The sequence below is a fragment of the Podarcis pityusensis genome (genome assembly GCF_964106645.2).
Source record: "Podarcis pityusensis genome assembly, chromosome: Z".
NCBI classification, from domain to species: domain Eukaryota; kingdom Metazoa; phylum Chordata; class Lepidosauria; order Squamata; family Lacertidae; genus Podarcis; species Podarcis pityusensis.
In genome coordinates, this window is record NC_138044.1 from 10,183,518 (window position 1) to 10,198,600 (window position 15,083).

The following is a 15,083-nucleotide window of genomic DNA, read 5'->3' on the forward strand; positions in this document are numbered from 1 at the left end:
GAATGAATGTGCAGGGTGTCTTTGTTCAAAGGGATTTATCAAAAGAAAAAAAGAGATTTAAGGGCAAAGTCTGGCCATATACCAACAATACAGGGAGATATCTAGTACTCACAATAAGGCAGTTAAAGTTGGTCTACTCTTCATCACTTGGGATAACATTTGGGTTTCACATGATGAAATGCCCCAGTTATACATCACTCCTTAATAACTTGGAACCAGTTTACCTACGAGATTGCCTTGTCCCACACATGCCCACTCGACTGCTTCAGTTGGTGGAATTGGCACTAAGTACCACAGGTGCCACATAATAAATACCCTGGCTATTGAGATCATGTAGGCACCTTCACCTTTACTCTTCAGTGCCTGCTTAAAACATTATTGTTTAGGTAAGCCTACCCAGATGCTTAGAAAGTTGAAGTAATTTAAATTTGTTTTAGTATTTTAACTTTTGAATGTTTTGAAGTAGGGCTGGGAATTTTTCATCATTTTACTGCTTCTTATCTTTTTGTACACCCTTTGAGGGGTTTTTTCTCCATTTTAAGCAGTATATTAATTTCATTCAATACTTAAATGAATAATACTTATATATATCATTTACAAATTTATAATCTGTTTATAATAAACACATAGCAAGACAGAGTACAACATATAAGGATAAAATGATCCAAAGATCCATAAAAACATAAAGATATATTAGAACTGGGTAAAGGAAAAAAGGAAATCATATTGCAAAGGCCTGTCTAAACAAGTTTTCAAAGGATGCCTGAAGGAAAGGAAGGGTGGTGATTATTATTATTACTATTATTTTAAAAGTTTATTTATTATTCATTGGATTTGTATATGGCCTTTCTTCCCAGACAGCTTACAGTTTAAAGCACAAAGACATAATACAACATTCAAAATTGGGGTGGCGGTGGAGACTTCCCTTGCGTGTTGGGTAATTATTATACAAAATCAACTAATGTACTGTTTATATTTCGGATAGGTTTTGCAACAAGTGTGAATCTGGTTTATCCCCGCGGATGTTAGGCACCCAAACCAAACCGTTTCAGTGTCCCCAACCAAGCAGAATACTTTGAATTCCTTAGAGACGCTGGAGCGGGTTCAAATGGGGGAAGATGTACAGAAGAACGAGCCAAAAGGCAGGGCATCGGGGCTCTCAGAGGGGCTATGCCAGGGAGGCGGGCACCAGCCTCTTGGAAGGAGGAGTTTGCCAGCCGTCAGTCCGCTTTCCTTTGCAAGCAAACACACCATTTATTTTTGTTTGCTTATTTCACAGCGATAGTCACATCTGGAAAGGTGGCGAACAAGTGGGCGAGGAAAGAGAACCGCAGCCTTGGAGCAGGGGCTAGTAGCAGCCATGGGCAGGTGCGCTAAGATGGCAAAAATGCCGATGGAGTGGTTTGTTCAGCGTTGCCAGGCTCTCCTCGCGGCGTCTGGCTCGGCGTTGCGCCAGGGATACTTGACTTTGCCGCTGGTAAGTTTGACATCACTACGTTGCAAAGTTGAAGAGCGAAGGGAGAGCCGAAATTGAGCAAAAGCAGGCGAGAGCCACAGGGGAATTCCCACAACATGACGTCGCACCTCTCTTCCCCGGCATTAAAAGACAAACTTTAAACTTGGCGGGGCGAGGGGTGGAGAGAATGTGGCTATCATATGGGTTTAAAACAAACAAAAATATTTCCCTTGAATTTAATGATCGTGGGGTTTTCTCAAGTTAAGTTTTACTCAGGAGTAGATCCATTGAACTCAATGGAGCTAGGTTAGTTGCGTCCATTTTCAATGGGTCTACTCTGAGTAGGGCTGCTAACATTGGATGCAGCCTCATGAGCCAATGTCTGAAATAAAAAAAATATAGCTTCTCTCTTTGGAAGAATAAAACTATCTCAATGCTTTTGGCAAGCAACACTGGTTCTAACGTCTTGAAAAATTAATGCTGTTTCTTGCAAAGATGATGTTGGCTAAGGACGATGCATCTCTGGCAAATTGCCATGGACATAGTTTTGTTTTACAGTGCAATTTCTCCTCGGAAATTAGCTGGGTTTTATAGGGTTTGTTCCCTGGGTGTGTTTGGCTTGTGCAAAAGTTCACTGTGAATTGCAACTTTTCTTTGATGGTGTTGTAAAAGGTAAATAAGCTGCCCTATCAATAATAAACTTGAAAACTATTTTAATGCATCAGAAGAATTCCTGGTTTAATTTTTACCGAGATTTTAATGATTTAGCAAAACATTAAATTGCAGTTAATTTTTGTGTGTCTCTTTCTCCCCATTGGGGATTATGCAGCTTATAAATGAGTTTAATGCAGAGGTGACCCACCCCACGGCATCAGGAACAGGACTTTGCAAGCATGCATAAGGGTGGTCATGCTAGATGTATTTAAAAGGTTTCAGTTCTGCCTCCCCATTTCTGTGGTGGAATAAGAAACTCCTGTGTTGCTCTATGGCAGGGATGAGGAACAACAGATATGGTTGCAGTACCATTCTCCTCAATCCTGTCACTGGCCGTGCTGGCTGGAGCTGTTGGGAATTGGAGTCCTAATACATAGGGAGGTTAGAGCTGGAAATGGATCGAAAAAGGACAGCCAAAATGAGGAAGTGGGCAGAGGAAAGGTTTGTTGAGACAAAAGACGAATAAGTAGCAACATGATAGAGGTGTATGGCAAGGAGAAAGTGGACAGAGAATTTTTCTCTCTCACACACACAATACTAGAACTCAGAGACATCCCAGTGAAGCTGAAGATCGGAAGGTTCAGAACAGACAAAAAAAAATAGTACTTCTGCACTCAGTGGCTCCCAAAATTGGGTCTCCAGCTGTTGTTGGACTACAACAGCATCCCTGACCACCGGTCTGTCTAGCTGGAGACCCAAGTTTGAGAAACATTGATTTGAATTTGCTCCCACAAGAGGCAGTGACAGACACCAACTTGGAAGGCTTCAAAAGAGGAGTAGACAAATTCATGGAGGATCAAGTTATCAATGGCTACTGGCCATACTGGCTATGTGTTGGAGGTAGTATGTCTCTGGACAGCCGTTGCTGGGAATCACAAATGGGGAGAGCACTGTTGTACCTGGGTCCTGCTTGCAGGCTCCCATCAGACATCTGGGGTTGGTCACTGTGAGAACAGGAGGCTGAAGTAAACAGACCTCTGGTCTCGTCAAACAAGGCTCTTCTTATGTTTTTATGTCACAAGTTCTCCACTCCTGTGGTGTTATTAAACAAGCACTGTTTCCCCGTCTCCCAGACACATTTCCTGCTTTTCAGAATACTTCAATGACCTGTATTTACATTGTCTAAGTTTGGAGGCCTATTCAGCTGATGTATGATCTGGTTTCTTCTCCCTACCCCACCCCTCCTCCAGGTTATGAGTTTCTCTTTGCTAATGTATCCAGTGCTGAGAACCCTCGTCCTCCATTTGCACTCTGCTGTTACTGGTAGCTATATTCCTGGATCTCATTCAATTGCACTCGTCAATTGCCCCAACGAACAGACTGCTAGAGACATTGCAAGGTAGGGTGACTTGACACATTCTTGGCCCAAGCGGGTCAATGAATAATTGAAATATACTAGTTTGTTGAAGTATTGAGTGGCTTGTTTGTGCTATTGTTACATACAGCTGGGAACATTCCACTCTTTATTCAGAGGTTAAGAGATCAAGGTGGGATGGGAATGAGCTTCTACAGAGCAGAGTCATATTTCTCTTATACAGAGCTAGACCATTTGTCTATCTAGCTCTCAAGGATCAGAAATGAGGGGAGTTATAGGCCAAGAGTAAGGTCTAGGTCTGTGGAACAACATTCCTGTCAAGACATGACAGGAACCCACTATCTGCACCTTCCAGAAACAATTGAAGATTTTTTTGTTGTTGTTGCTACAGGATTTCTCAGCAGGATAAATGGGTCTTTACCATGAATGTCCATAGTGTTTTATTCTTGTTTTAAATGTATTTGAGTTTTGCAGTTTATATGAATTGCCTTCAGGTGGTGGTTTAGAAGGTGATTAATAAATTAGGAGGAGGAAGAGCTGGAGGGTCACAAATTCATAGCCCTATCAAGCCAATATTCATAAGGACTAGAATCTTACTTCTAAAAACAAATGTGAATTTGGCACTTGTGTCAGCAATCAGACCACATAAGCCTTGCCCATAAGTTCCATAAAGGGGACGTGGCAAGCAGCTTTGAAAAGTCAGAGAGGGCAAATTCCACATGTCCAAAGTCTAGCATGGTGGGATTACACCCAGCTTCTGTTTCTGAGTTTGAATGGCTCTCTGTTTCAAGCACTCTCTGCCAATGAAATGTTTACCAAGCAAAGCAGAGTTCCCTGGGGCACCTCTGTATAAATAGAGAAACTTCTCTCCACCCCACCTCTTGCCCCATAAGCAGAAAGGAAGTACGAACAGCCTGTTTTGCCCAGAAAATAGAAACATGTTGTGGCAGCCTCTCCTTTCCAATATGAATATTCATCCCTTTCTGCTACCAGTCATGTTTGCTTGCAGTTAAGAGTGAGGCTTGATGTGCAATAGTAGAGCATCTGCTTTGCATGCAGATGGTCCCTGGTTCAATCCCCAGTGCCTCCAGGTGGGGATGGGAATGACTTCTGCCTGCCTGAAATCCTGGAGAGCTACTGCCAGTCAATGTAGATAATAGAGAGCTAGATGAATGCATAGCAATCTAAGGCAGCTTCCTGTGTTCTTTTGGGATAGGGCCAAAGCTCAGAGGCAGGGCATCTAGAAGTCCCAAGTTCAATCCCTCCATGCTGGGCTGAGAATGATTCTTCTCTGAATCCATGGAGAGCTGTTGCCAGTCAGTGTGTAGATGATGCTGGACTGATGTTCTAACTCAGCAGAAAGCAGATTCTTGTGTTCCTGTTCGTGTGTACATGTCATGCACAGTGAGCAACTCCTGAACTCAGATGGTGAGCAATGATAAGTCTGGCTCTCAGAAGGAGCTACTGAGAAAGAGGAGAGAAGAATCAACATGTTTGGAGCAACTCTGAGGTTCACAGGATTACAACAAATCTAAGGTTGTTGTTTCTTTAAGGGATGGGTGGCAAGATCAGTAGCCATGGTATTTGGAGTATCCTGGGACTTTGCCTGAGTAAATCCATCCTCTAGGAAGCTGTGTGAAAGAGAAAATCCACTGGAAGAAAAGAGGTCACAATACAAACAACAGCTGCCTTTTTATCCTACCCTTGAAAAAGGTCCCACTCTTCACTGCTTCTGTGTAAGGGAAAGGAACTAAACTTATTTCCATGCATCCCCCACTGTGGAGGTTTTGACTGTCTGGACTTTGCTCTTAAAATGGTGTGCTAAGTGCAGCTCTCATCATGATCCAATATGTGGATTAAACATTGTTCAGTCCTTTTGGGAACAGGGTGTTTTTGCGAAATAACTTTGGTGCATCCACTGTCTGCTTAAGCAATGGTGTGTCATGACACTCCCCTAAATAAATAACCTAAAATTGCATAAGGGGCACACACAGAAAATGTGTGTCAAGACTGTTATTTATTATCACTAAGGACAAGTGTTGTTTATTATCACTAAGGATCAGGCAGGACTACTGCAAAACAAAGAACTTTGTTTAAACAAGCTTTTTTTAACTCCTCTCTTTCTCTGACCCTCCTGCTCACTCTGCATACTTTCTGAGTTGAATCACTTCCAGGTAGCTTTCTCTTAACCTATGTCTTCCTTTTGTGTCACTAAGTTTCGCATGTTGACCACTGTCCTAGCTCTCTTGCTTAGTTCCACATAAAAAGGTTAAGGTAAAGGTACCCCTGCCCGTACGGGCCAGTCGTGTCCGACTCTAGGGTTGTGCGCCCATCTCACTTAAGAGGCCGGGAGCCAGCGCTGTCCGCAGACACTTCCAGGTCACGTGGCCAGCGTGACGAAGCTGCTCTGGCGAGCCTGCACCAGCGCAGCACACGGAACGCCGTTTACCTTCCCGCTATAAAGCGGTACCTATTTATCTACTTGCACTTAAGGGTGCTTTGAAACTGCTAGGTGGGCAGGAGCTGGGACCGAAAGACGGGAGCTCACCCCGCCGCGGGGATTCGAACCGCCGACCATACGATCGGCAAGTCCTAGGCGCTGAGGTTTTACCCACAGCGCCACCCGCGTCCCCCTAGTTCCACATACATTAATGCATATTTCCTTTTATAACTTTAACAAAATAAAGTTATTATTACAGTTAACTATATAGTTTTAAAAGTCCATATACCCCCGTGAATATGGACCCTAAATCGGCAACGTACAGAGAGTTGTTAATTGAAACAGAAAACCAGTTAAAATTGAAAGACTTTAATGAAGTTAGAGAGAATGTAACAGATTGGTTACAATATTTTCAGCTAAATGAAATGCTTAAGAATGATAAAAAGATGGGATTTGCTTATGAAATTTCAACTTTTCAGACAGAAATAATAGAAAATGATATGAAATTATTATCTAAAATGTACAATCTGTTGCTGGAATGGGAAACAAAGGATGAAGAGGTCAAATCAGTCATGATTAAATGGGCACAAGATGTGGGACACAATATTCAGATGGCAGAACAGGAAAGGTTATGGAAGAATGATATAAAATTCACAGCATGTGTGGCGATTAAAGAAAATTATATGAAAATGATGTATAGATGGTACTTAACTCCAGTTAAATTAGCAAAAATGTATAAAACTAGGGAAAGCAAGTGTTGGAAATATAAAGCAACAGAAGGGACATTTTTTCATATGTGTTGGGATTGTAAAATTATAAAGAAATATTGGGAAATGATTTATAATGAATTGAAGAAGATGTTTAAAATAACCTTTGTCAAAAAACCAGAAGCTTTCTTGATAGGTATTATAGGAGTGAAACTACCAAAATTACAAAAGAACTTGTTTATGTATGCTACAACAGCTGCACGGACTTTATTAGCACAACACTGGAAAGGCGAAGGTGTCCTGAAGATTGGCAAGTTAAACTAATGCCCTATTTTGACATGGCAAAATTGACGATGAAATTAAGAGGAAGAGACGACAATGAATTTAAGGAAGAGTGGAAGATGTTTATTGCTTATATACAGAAGCAATGTACACAGGCTAATACATTAGCAGGGTTTTAAGTTTACTTGTAATTTTACAATTAATGGATAATAGGTGATTTAAATATGTTATAAATTTAACAATGGACACACAGCATGTCGATAAATAATAGAACCAAGGAAGGGATTAGACTGAGGGAAGTCAATCTGGTTTGTTTTTGTGTTTTTGTGGGGGGTTTTTTGGAAAATCAATTTTTTTTTATTTTTTAAAGAGAAGAGCTGCTTCGTTCCATATGCATTGATAGAAAGGCAGTGGTGACTGGTGCCCATTGGAACTGATAGGGTGCATAGGAGACAACTACAGGGGGCCATGGGTGCATGGGCACCCACAGTAATATAATTGTAGGGGCTGGGCACCCACACAATCAATGAAAAAAGCCAGCAGGCAGCAGCCTTCTGCAGTCAGCCCAATGCACCCTTTTCCGGGGGGGGGGCTCAGACTCGGAGACAGAGTCCAAGCCCCCCTCTGTGGAAAAGGGTGGCTCACTGGCTGTGGAGACGGGGAGGAAGAGGAGCTGCCGCTGGTCGCTGCAATATAGACGTTTGATGTCATACATAATGCAGACGTTTGTTGTCATACGTACATGCCTGCATGTAGTGCATGGGACATCACACGCACCATGTGCAGGTGTGTGCATGTGATGTCACACATCCGCGTTGTGGCAGCGGGCACCCAGGATCCTGAAGGTGAGATGGCATCCCTGATAGGGTGGAAACCCAGCCATAGGGGGTGCCAGAGCCAATGCTAGTCAAAGCCAAATGATTATTCTTTGGTCACCATCCTCCTCCCTGCTGAATTCTGCAAGGGAACACTGAGACTAGGGAGGAGTAAATTGGCAGGCAGTGCCGTGCCCTAGGTTGGTTGTAAGTATGAAAGCAGGTGCAGGCAGGTGGAGTCTGTCTGAGAGCATACAGAGGCTTTTGGGATTGTGCCCCATTTGCCCTAAGGGACTAGCCTCTCTGTAAGGTTCCACCCACCTGTCTGACATGCTGGTTGTTCAGATGCAATTAGCATGCATTTTATTTTATTAACAGGGAGCAACTTTGGAAGAGCCTTAACACTTAACTTTGCAGAGTGGGCAGTACCAGCTTTGTGTTTCAGAGGCGGGCAGCAGTTTCCTATAGAAGGTGTTTCTCCCTAACATTGAAATCTGATGCCTACCTCCCTTCAGTGGGGAGTAAGTCCCGCTGAACACAGCAAGAATTACACCTGAGTGAGTTACAAATAGACTTAGGATGCACAGTGAATGGCATTTCCTTCCCAGTCTCCTGAGGCTAGGCTGAATGGCATGAAGCTGTTGTCTGTCGCCATTCTGGGTCCTTGGGTCCTGGAGCTGTAGCCTGGATGTGCGGTGCGATGCTGTGTTGCCTGTGGTGGCTGTGTGCAGTGCGCGGTGGACAGCTCAGCAGGATCCCATCCTCGTCGCCAGTGAAATATACTCGGAGTCCTGTAGTGATTTCATGCTCTTTATTGCAGCTTGTAATACAGTAGTTGAATTGCCCCTCCAAACCTCAGGCTTTTATATACAGTCATACCCCGGGTTGAATATGCTTCATGTTGAGCGTGTTCGAGTTGCGCTCCGCGGCAACCCGGAAGTAACGGAGCGTGTTACTTCCGGGTTTCGTCGCTCGTGCATGCACAGACGCTCAAAATGACATCACGCGCATGACATCATCCGCTCCAGAACGGATCCCGTTCACATCCCAAGGTACCACTGTACATTATTTACACAATGAGACCCGTCTGATTGGCTGATTCTGCTTCCCTCCTGGAGCCTGATTGGTCTTCTCCTGCAAACCAATCAGCTGTTGCATTCTAGGATCCTACTTGCCTATTGTTCTAGGATCCAAGCTTAGTACATAACACCCAGGGTTTAACATCTTGCTTACACCTTGGATATTTTGAATCTAACTTTTTCCTTCTGAGATTTGTGGCAGAGGAGACTGTACCATAGTGTAGGCTGGACTATTAAGATACTGCCCTGTCAGTTCCAGTCTTTCCTCACCTGCCTGTTTGCTTACATCCAGGCCTGGGGGTGATACTAATCATCAGCTTCCTCCTCCTTAGTCCCCTTGCAGAACTCTATATGGAGGAAGATGAGGGCAAAACTAGAATTATTTGGTTCTGACCACTCCCTGCTTTCTGCCCCACTGGTGTCCTGATCATTTGGAATGCTGCACAAAGTGTGCCTATTTATATTCCCCAGGCATTCCAAGACGCAGCATTGCAGTGGGAGTATTAGCAGCCAGTACTTTCTTGATCATCTGACTGTAAATGGTGGAATATAAAATGCCCTGAGATCTATAAATAGAATACAGAAAACAAGCTTATTCAACTCTGGGTGAATTTGAGAGAGAAAAGTGGGAGAAAGCAAATTCCAGACTAGAGATTATTTGGGAAGGGATTGCAAATAATTCCAGGCTCCATAATAGCATTATATAAATGAATGCTGAGGCTGCCTTTGAAACACTGTGCCCAGTTTTGGTTGCCCAATCTGAAAAAGGACATCACAGAGCTGGAAAAGGTGCAAATAACAGCAACACAAGTGATCAAGGGGTCGAAGCAACTCCCCTAAGAAAAAAGGCTACATCAATATTTTTCCCCTAGTTTATTTAAAGTAAGATGAGGATCGTGATTGTAAAGAGTATGGGTTGCTCGTGCATAAGTTGCCACCTCTCCTGGCTTTGTTGCCTTGTTAAACCTTTCAGTCTGGACAGCCCTTCACTTCGTGGCTGCCTCAGTCGCTAGCAGAATCCGTCAGTGGGCGTTTCTTAAACCTTTTCCAACATAAAAGTTGTTTGACACCCAGTCTCCTCCTACTCTCTCTGTGCAGAAGTCTTCTGCGCAGGGAGGGCGTGGGTAGCGGAGGACCCGTGCTCTCCCCGCTGGTGTCCGGTGAAGAGTCTGGGAGCCCTCTCACCGATTCCCCCATCTGCCCCTCCTTATTCCTGGTGTTGCGCTGAATTGCTTCCCCATCTGCTGAGCTGCCTCTCTCCCTGCTGGGCCCTTCTCCAGCATCATTTGAGAGCCTTCCCTCCGCCTCTAGCTCCGATGTCAGTTCCCTGACAGTGATATAAAACAAAAGTGGGGGAACTTTTTCAAGCTGAGGGCCACATTCCCTTCTAAGCAATCTTTCGGAGGCCACATACCAGTGGAGGGAAGGGCCAGAGGCAAAAGTAGGCAGAGGGACAAATGCAAATCTTACTTTTGTACAGTAGGCTGCTTTCTACTATACACTCTCACCTCTGTATCCTCCATCCAATAAATCAAGAGGCGTGATCAGAGTTCGAGGACACATTCCAGCCAGGCAAAAACACTCAAGGACATTGAGGGCAGGGCCAGTGAGGGATGTGGCTGGGGAAAGAGAAGGTGACTAGGGAACCTGGGGGATGTCCTAAGGGCCAGATAGAGAGACATCGAGGGCCACATTTACCCCTCGCCAGGCCTGAGGGTCACCACCCCTGTCATATCACAAACCTGATGGCACTGGGAAGCCAGTTGCAAGGATACTTTCATGCCGATTAAACTCTTCTGTTTCTCCTAGGGCAATTATGGAGAGAAAATTGGCTGCTTGCGTGAATATCCTCCCCAAGGCCTCATCCATGTGAGTCAAGAACCAAACCCATTTGACCACTCTGGAAGAATCGTGTGTGATTGTACGTCTCTGAGGATACTCTGCATGTTTTGTTTGGTTGTTTGTAATTAAGCATACTTTCTCCTTGGCTTTTTGTATAGGTATATTTGGAATGGAGAGATAGAGGAAACTACAGAGATACTTCTGGTAAGTACAGTGGTGGCTGGTCCATTAGAGTGAATGGGGCACGATTAGCCTGCCCTCAGCCGGCCCCCACCTGCCTGCCTCATTTCTTACAACTAGTCCAGTTTCCTCCCTCTCCCCTTTAATCTCACTCTTGCCCCTTGTAGAACTCAGCAGAAAGGGTGGGGGACAAAACTAGATGGAAACAAATTATTTTGAATCCCAATATCAAATTTTACCATCATTCATTATTTCATTTCAGCTTTGTCCATCTACAAAGTGGTCTGCTTGGCTACAGCTTCACAAATAGACCTTATCATTAATGCATTGTGCTGATGCCTAATCCACATATCTTCCCTTTCTGTTACAGCTGATGAAAACAAGGACCTCCAAAATCAATGAGTTGTCAGAATATATCAGGTGAGGTTTCTTATGTGGCTGTTTTTGTTTGCTGATTTGTTTTGTTTTTGCAGAGGGGCAGGGACAAGACACAGCTTAAATCTGTCCCAAAGAGTTGCTTGCAGCCAGTGATGGCTGGCTCCTATTAGGACTGGTAGGACAGAAGGCAGGGAGCCCAACAGTAGGTGGCGCCAGAGCAGCAGAGCCAGCTGCCATCCTCCTCCCTGCTGAACTCTACAAGGGCAACACTGAGACTAAGGAGGCAGAAGCTGTAAGCCATGGCCACCCCCTAGACTGGTTGGAAGTAAGAAGGCAGGGCTGGCTGAGAGCAGGCTGAGGGTGGTGGTGCAGTGCCCCATTCACTCTAATAGACCAGCCTCCACTGCACTTATCAAAAGTATCTCTGTAGCTTCCTTTTTATTTCCATTCCAAATACAGTGGTACATCGGGTTAAGAACTTAATTCACTCCGGAGGTCCGTTCTTAACCTGAAGCACCACTTTAGCTAATGGGGCCTCCCGCTGCCGCTGCACGATTTCTGTTCTCATCCTGAAGCAAAGTTCTTAACCCGAGGTACTATTTCTGGGTTAGCGGAGTCTGTAACCTGAAGTGTCTGTAACCCGAGGTACCACTGTATACCTATACAAAAAGCCATGATGAAAGTCTCAGCTTGGTGAAGCAGTGCTCTGTAAATAGAAGCTGCTGTGCGACAAGTTTAAAAGTCACACACACAAAGTTATCAGATGGACAAGCCAGTCCTCAGAGTAAGGTGGCCCACCCACTGGGCACACTCTGGTTGTGGCCCTCTATGCTGAATACCAAATCTGCAGCTGGTTGCAGGTTTGAGAGGGCTCCCTCAGGTTTTTTAGGAAGTGATAACAGCCTGAAAGCACTCCCAAGCAGCTACTGACTGCCATTGTGATTTCCCACAATGCAGTGTTACTCCAGGGCATTGTGGGAAATGAAAATGGCTATTTATTTATTTATTTATTTATTTATTTATACAACAAGAAAAAAACACACACAAAAAACACAAATACGAAAATGGCTGTTTGTTGTAGACCCACCTGACCAGAATGTAGGAGGTGGGTGGGGCCCACATTGACACAAGTGGACACTGCCATGATGTTGAGGCCTTGTCAGCTGCCCTAGGATATCAGGTGCCTACACCAGGCCTGACCAGATCCAGATCATGGTACCGTTGAGTGAAAAACACAAGCACAGTTTTGTCACCCTGCAACCTTCTAATACAACAGTGGGAAGCCCACCAGCTGTGGGCCAGATTTGGCCCACCATACCTCCCAATTTGGCGCATTAATCAGTTTTGCCCAAGTCACACCCATCAGCCTCATACCTGAGGTCATATGGGTGAGGTAGAGATGCAGGGAGTTCAATCTTGCTTGGTTACTATCTTCCCACTCCTGTTGGCCAACTGTCCATCACCTGACATGACTGACAGCATGGGCCTGCTGGCTGGAGCTGTATCTTTTCCTACTATGCCAAAATGCTCCTGCACGCCTGTTCTGATATGTGGCTCGTATACCCCTTTTACCTGTAAGAATTCCATTCTTGCTTCATAGTAAGATGCAGATAATCTGTGCATTTCTTCCCTCAGCTCCTTGCATCCATTCGCAATCCCCGAATTTATCAGCCTGCTCATTGACCAGGGAAACCCGGCCTATTTAAAATGGATGGAGGAGAGTATCCCGTATGATTAGCCGTCATCATCCAGAAGATGCTTCTGGACAGACTTTCCCAAAGGACTTGTGGATATTGCCAGCTACCATAGCATGACAGTCCTCTCTTTTCACAGACATGGTCAAGGTGGAAAAGCAACTGAGAATGCTCCGTTAGTGGTTCTGAGTTGCATGAGAGCAGGATCCTCTCCGGAAGAAACAGGATCTTTGTGTTGCAACTTTCTCAGTCTTGCAGTTTTGGTTTAACATTTTGTGGCTATAATGCTCCAAAGAAAGCAAAGTCTGAAATGTCTCCTAACATCCAGACAGGCTTGCACAGTTGCCTCTCTCACATGTTCGCTGGTATCTCAGAAACCAAGAAAATTGAGTTTTAAGGAATTCGGTGAACAAGAAGTAGCAGTGTGAGCCAACCCTAAGATTTGGTTTGGACCCTGATTAGGTGCTTCGGAAAACAGCTCAGTCTGAGACACTTCATGGGTTGCCCAATTTGGCTTGGGAGGTACACAAGTCTGCTTCATTTCCACCCACTCCATTCACTATTTCGGGGTGGCAGGGGAGGGGAGGCTATAACTTTGTTCGCTTTTTTGCAAAAGTGGGTGAAATTTACAGGCATTGCAATGGATAATTTACAAGCATTGCAATGCCAAATTACAAGTAAAGAGGTCAAAGGGCTTTTGTACTAGACACTGTTAGAGACTGACTTTTAAAAACAAACAGAAACACATATAATTTCTTATTTTGGGGAGAACTGAGTGAAATTTGCAGCCATGATAATCCCTTATGAGTGCATGACACTTACTCAGAAGTGGTTTTCCTGCAAGGACAGCTGCCATAGGTTGGGGGTGTGTAAAAAAGGAATCAAGACCCTGATGTTGGGAAAGATGGAGGGCACAAGGAGAAGGGGATGACAGAGGATGAGATGGTTGGACAGTGTTCTCAAAGCTACAGACATGAGTTTGACCAAGCTGCGGGAGGCAGTGGAAGACAGAAGTGCCTGGTGTGCTCTGGTCCATGGGGTCACAAAGAGTCAGACACGACTAAACGGCAACAACAGCAAAAAGGAATCAACCTTCTTTGGTGTTTTGTCAGCAATTGGGTCTGAAAATTGCAGACATGAGATAGGTGACTCTGAATCAGAGATCTGCCAAATTGCAGACAAATAGGTTCAGGGGTTTGGTGGTTTGATTTTGGGGTGGGAAGAATGAAAAAGGATTATCTTTCTAGTGGGCTTCAGGGGTTCCCACTTCAGCTTGCACCCACCTCTGTGGAAAATATTAATCACCTCCAAAAAACCTAAAAACCTTCTCATTCTTTAAATTCCCTATTCTGGCTTCTCCCTAAAAATAAAAATATATAAGCACCTCTCTCTCTTTCTCTTTCTCTCTCCTCTGAAAAACACTACTCACTTCCAATTCCATTTGCCTAGACATAAGTGGATTTTGTCTGTGCTCCTTGCACACAGACTAATCTCATCAAATTCAATGGGTGGCTGCAAATAGCTTCCATCTCATTCCAAAATGGCAGCCTTTCCTGGCCTGGTGTCCTCCAACATGCTGTCCTTCTCATTGCTGGCCGAGGCTGGGAGTTGTAGTCCAAAACATATTGGAGGACACCAGGCTGAGGAAGGCTGGCACAAAGGCTTGCACGATCATTTTAAGTGCATGGGAAATTCCTCTTTAATCTGCTGTCAGTCCATTATGTGATAAAGCTCCTACAACATCTGGAAATGGATTATGCTCTCTTCCCCTCCTCAAAGTTATTAGAGCTATAGTAGCTAAAGCAAAATGACATGGTGTGTGTGTGTGAAGCTAATCTGTTTATTCCCCCACCGCTTAAAATGCAGTTGTCATTCTCTACTCAAAAACTGAGAATTGAGGGGCAGAGGATTTTTTTTTCTTCTGGTTCTGCTACCAGGAACAAGCCCAGCTGATTTTTTCAACTGGGAAGGGGGGGGGGTTCAGTGCAGTGGAAAACTGGCAGATGTGCAAAGGATTGACCTATGACTGCCCTACAACCCACCTTACCCCCTGTCACAAATGTGTTGGTTAAAGAACATTTCTATCCCACCTTTTTGTTTAGAAAGCAAACACTTCAGACCGCTTATGGCACCTGAAAATTTAACGACTGTAGCCAACGAACTATCCCCCTGCCTGCCAGT

General features: G+C 44.4%; 1 protein-coding gene across 3 annotated transcripts; it reads left to right on the forward strand.

Annotated features, from left to right (window-relative positions):
* Positions 1-1,011: 1,011 nt before the first annotated feature.
* On the forward strand, positions 1,012-14,285 carry LOC308468622 (protein CutA homolog). Of its 3 annotated transcripts, XM_080991028.1 has the most exons (7): positions 1,034-1,142; positions 1,280-1,477; positions 3,361-3,509; positions 10,618-10,677; positions 10,809-10,854; positions 11,201-11,250; positions 12,844-14,285. In XM_080991028.1, the coding sequence occupies exons 2-7, from the start codon at positions 1,361-1,363 to the stop codon at positions 12,944-12,946; spliced, it is 525 nt and encodes a 174-aa protein (XP_080847154.1). In that variant the 5' UTR covers positions 1,034-1,142; positions 1,280-1,360; the 3' UTR covers positions 12,947-14,285. The 3 variants fall into 3 exon arrangements, with proteins under 3 accessions (XP_080847155.1, XP_080847154.1, XP_080847153.1); XM_080991027.1 differs by having other exon boundaries at positions 1,040-1,477; XM_080991029.1 differs by lacking the exons at positions 10,809-10,854; positions 11,201-11,250 and having other exon boundaries at positions 1,012-1,477.
* The last annotated feature ends 798 nt before the right edge of the window (positions 14,286-15,083 follow it).